This window comes from Austrofundulus limnaeus, unplaced genomic scaffold (genome assembly GCF_001266775.1).
Source record: "Austrofundulus limnaeus strain Quisiro unplaced genomic scaffold, Austrofundulus_limnaeus-1.0 Scaffold504, whole genome shotgun sequence".
Taxonomy (NCBI): Eukaryota; Metazoa; Chordata; class Actinopteri; order Cyprinodontiformes; family Rivulidae; genus Austrofundulus; species Austrofundulus limnaeus.
In genome coordinates, this window is record NW_013952906.1 from 71,154 (window position 1) to 73,723 (window position 2,570).

At 35.5% G+C, this 2,570-nt stretch overlaps 1 protein-coding gene across 1 annotated transcript in view; it reads right to left on the reverse strand.

The window, feature by feature from the left end:
- LOC106530270 (tetraspanin-9) overlaps positions 1-1,820 on the reverse strand; it is a 9,510-nt gene extending 7,690 nt beyond the window's left edge. Inside the window, exons 1-3 of the mRNA XM_014025850.1 lie at positions 1,637-1,820; positions 835-874; positions 518-597 (exon numbers count right to left, since the gene is read on the reverse strand). Of these exons, the coding sequence (XP_013881304.1) occupies positions 518-580 (63 nt within the window). The 5' untranslated portion in view covers positions 581-597; positions 835-874; positions 1,637-1,820. The remainder of the gene's footprint in view (positions 1-517; positions 598-834; positions 875-1,636) is intronic.
- Between the last annotated feature and the right edge of the window lie 750 nt (positions 1,821-2,570).

Below are 2,570 nucleotides of genomic sequence, written 5' to 3' on the forward strand. Positions count from 1 at the left end.
AACGATTTGGACGATCTGAGCGTTCGACGCTCAGATCGTCCAAATCGTTCAAATCTAATTTAATCTAATCGCGCTTGAGGCGCCGCAGAACTTCCCGACGTTGCTTGAAGCGCGTCCACCATAGACTTTGCATGTAAACCTGCTGCTCCTGACGCTGAAATCGCGTTTGGTGTGAACGCACCATAAGACACAGACCTACACTTGAATATGAGATTTGTGTTTACAGAGCAGAGGTGGCAATCCTTGTCCTCGAGGGCCGCAGCCCTGCATGTTTTACTTGTTTCCCTGCTCCAGCACACCTGATTCTGTCATTAAATTACCTCCTCCATGTTCTGCTGAAGCCTGATTGTCACCCATTTATTCAAATCCGGTGTGTTGGAGCAGAGAGACAAGTTAAACATGCATTATGGTGGCCMTCGAGGACCACCCATCTCAGAGGGTTTTGTCTGGTTAGCAAAGTCTGCCATTAAACCACAGAACTAATTTAGACTAACTTTAGAATCATTGAAATTCTTACCCAGAAAAGCAGGTTAAAGAGGAAGAGCATGTATTTCACACAGCAGATGCAGCCGCGGGCCATGATTGAACAGGAAGGACCTGCAACAAACGTACAATTTAAAGAATAAAAAAACAAAATTTAATGTGCARACTGGAGTCTTCAGCAGCTTGAACAAAAACATCTGTAGATTAAGTTGAGAATAAATGAAGGYTGGAGCTTCTCCTCATTAAATCTGCCTGAACAGTAAAATCACAGCCTGTGCTCACACATTACTTTGATTCTATAATTTTCTGTGCAGCATCAGTGAAACCACATAAACCAGAAGATGAACTCACCTCTTTAACAAGCAGGAAAACAGCAGCTCTGGTGTCAGTTCTGCAAAACAAAAAGGAAAACATTTATCAATCTAAATACTGGTCAATAAAAAGAATGCAATACATTTCTCACTACGAATTATTATATTAAATTCCTCAATAGCATTGAACCATATCTTTCATTGGAATAAAAAACTACTATTAAATAGATGCATTTAAAATTGTTATACAAAAACATCACAAAACTCAAAAAGTAATAGAAGTTTAGAATAAATCAAGTATTTTTTTAGAGCTGCTGCAACTTATTACAACAAATAAATCTGAATTACAAAATGTACAACACAARTCCTAATAATTATTTAGTTGTTTTCTCCTAAATGTTTGACAAACACTATTTTCAGTGAACCATAAAAAAAACTTATCTTCACTGATGAACTTATATTTTTAAGCAATAAAAATTAAAAACAACTCCATGCTGAAAGCTTATATTATTTAAACTCTGAAACTTTAGTGGTAACAYAATGCACTGATTGTCTTAGTTTTAAACATTTTATCAAAATAAGCGATTTTTATTCAACCATATTTGATTTAACTTGCGGTGACGTCACTGGTATAACTTTTGATTTCTACGTTTGATAAGTTTGCTCTAAAAACTGCAAACATCTCGTTTTAAAACGCGTAGATTTTCCTCACGAATAGTTACGTTCTTCGACAGAACCGAASCTTTTTTCATCGCCTCAGGACGTGTTTGCTTCCATGATAATAGCTATGTCGGGGGGGAAAAGTGACGAAGAAGAAACAAAAAAGGACAATAAATTCTTACCTTTGGCTACGAGCTCGCGTGCATCTTTCCACCAAAAAAACGACGTTTGACCAGCAGCAGATACTTTCACATGCTACTACCCTTCATTTTAATTGTTTTTCCATCTAAAACAAATCAAGTGTTTAACTGCAAAGTTCTGTCGACGACTGGAGATGGGTTTTTTTGTGAAGGCGGAGCCGCGGCGTGGAGGAGTGGCCTGTGGGAAAGAGGGAAAGAGACAGGCCGGTGTTGTGCTGGAAAATGCAACCCGGTTGCTGAAAGCTYGTTTCAAAGTGCCTGTTTGTCCAACCCGCAACAACTTTTTCAATAAAGTAATACAAGGTTGGATATCAATGAAAAATATTTCGTCTAGCCTGAATTTATCATTGAGTTGAACCGCCTCAAATTACGCTTGCCATGAAGGTGTTCCATTTTTGGATTCAACTTTCCAATTTTAATCAGGCGGATAGCAGGGACAGCTATGTAAACATGATGAGAGAAACGAGGAAAAAACAAGATTGCTGTCACTTTTATTCGTATTTAGAATAAACTATATTAACTTATTTTCAATCCAACATTTGTAAAAAAAAAATTCTATAATTAGTTCCCAATTAAAAAGGGTATTATGCAAAACAAGCATTATTTTTTTTGCATCATGTTTTAAGAGAAATTTTAGAAAATAGATTTATGAAGTGTATATTGGCAAAAATTTGTTAAAATATTCCTACTTGATCCACAAAAGTAAAATTAAGCTTTTAGAATTAGTTGTCAAAATAAGTCATTTATACTCATGTTAGTCAACATTTATAAATTTTGCTTAATTTTTGTTCTATTTAAAAACACTAAGACTTCTTAGACTATACCACATATGAATTCATTGTTTTAAGGAATTTTATTGAAAAATGATTACAAAGGGAAACACAGGGAAGCTATTTAAAAAAGAAAACATATTCTT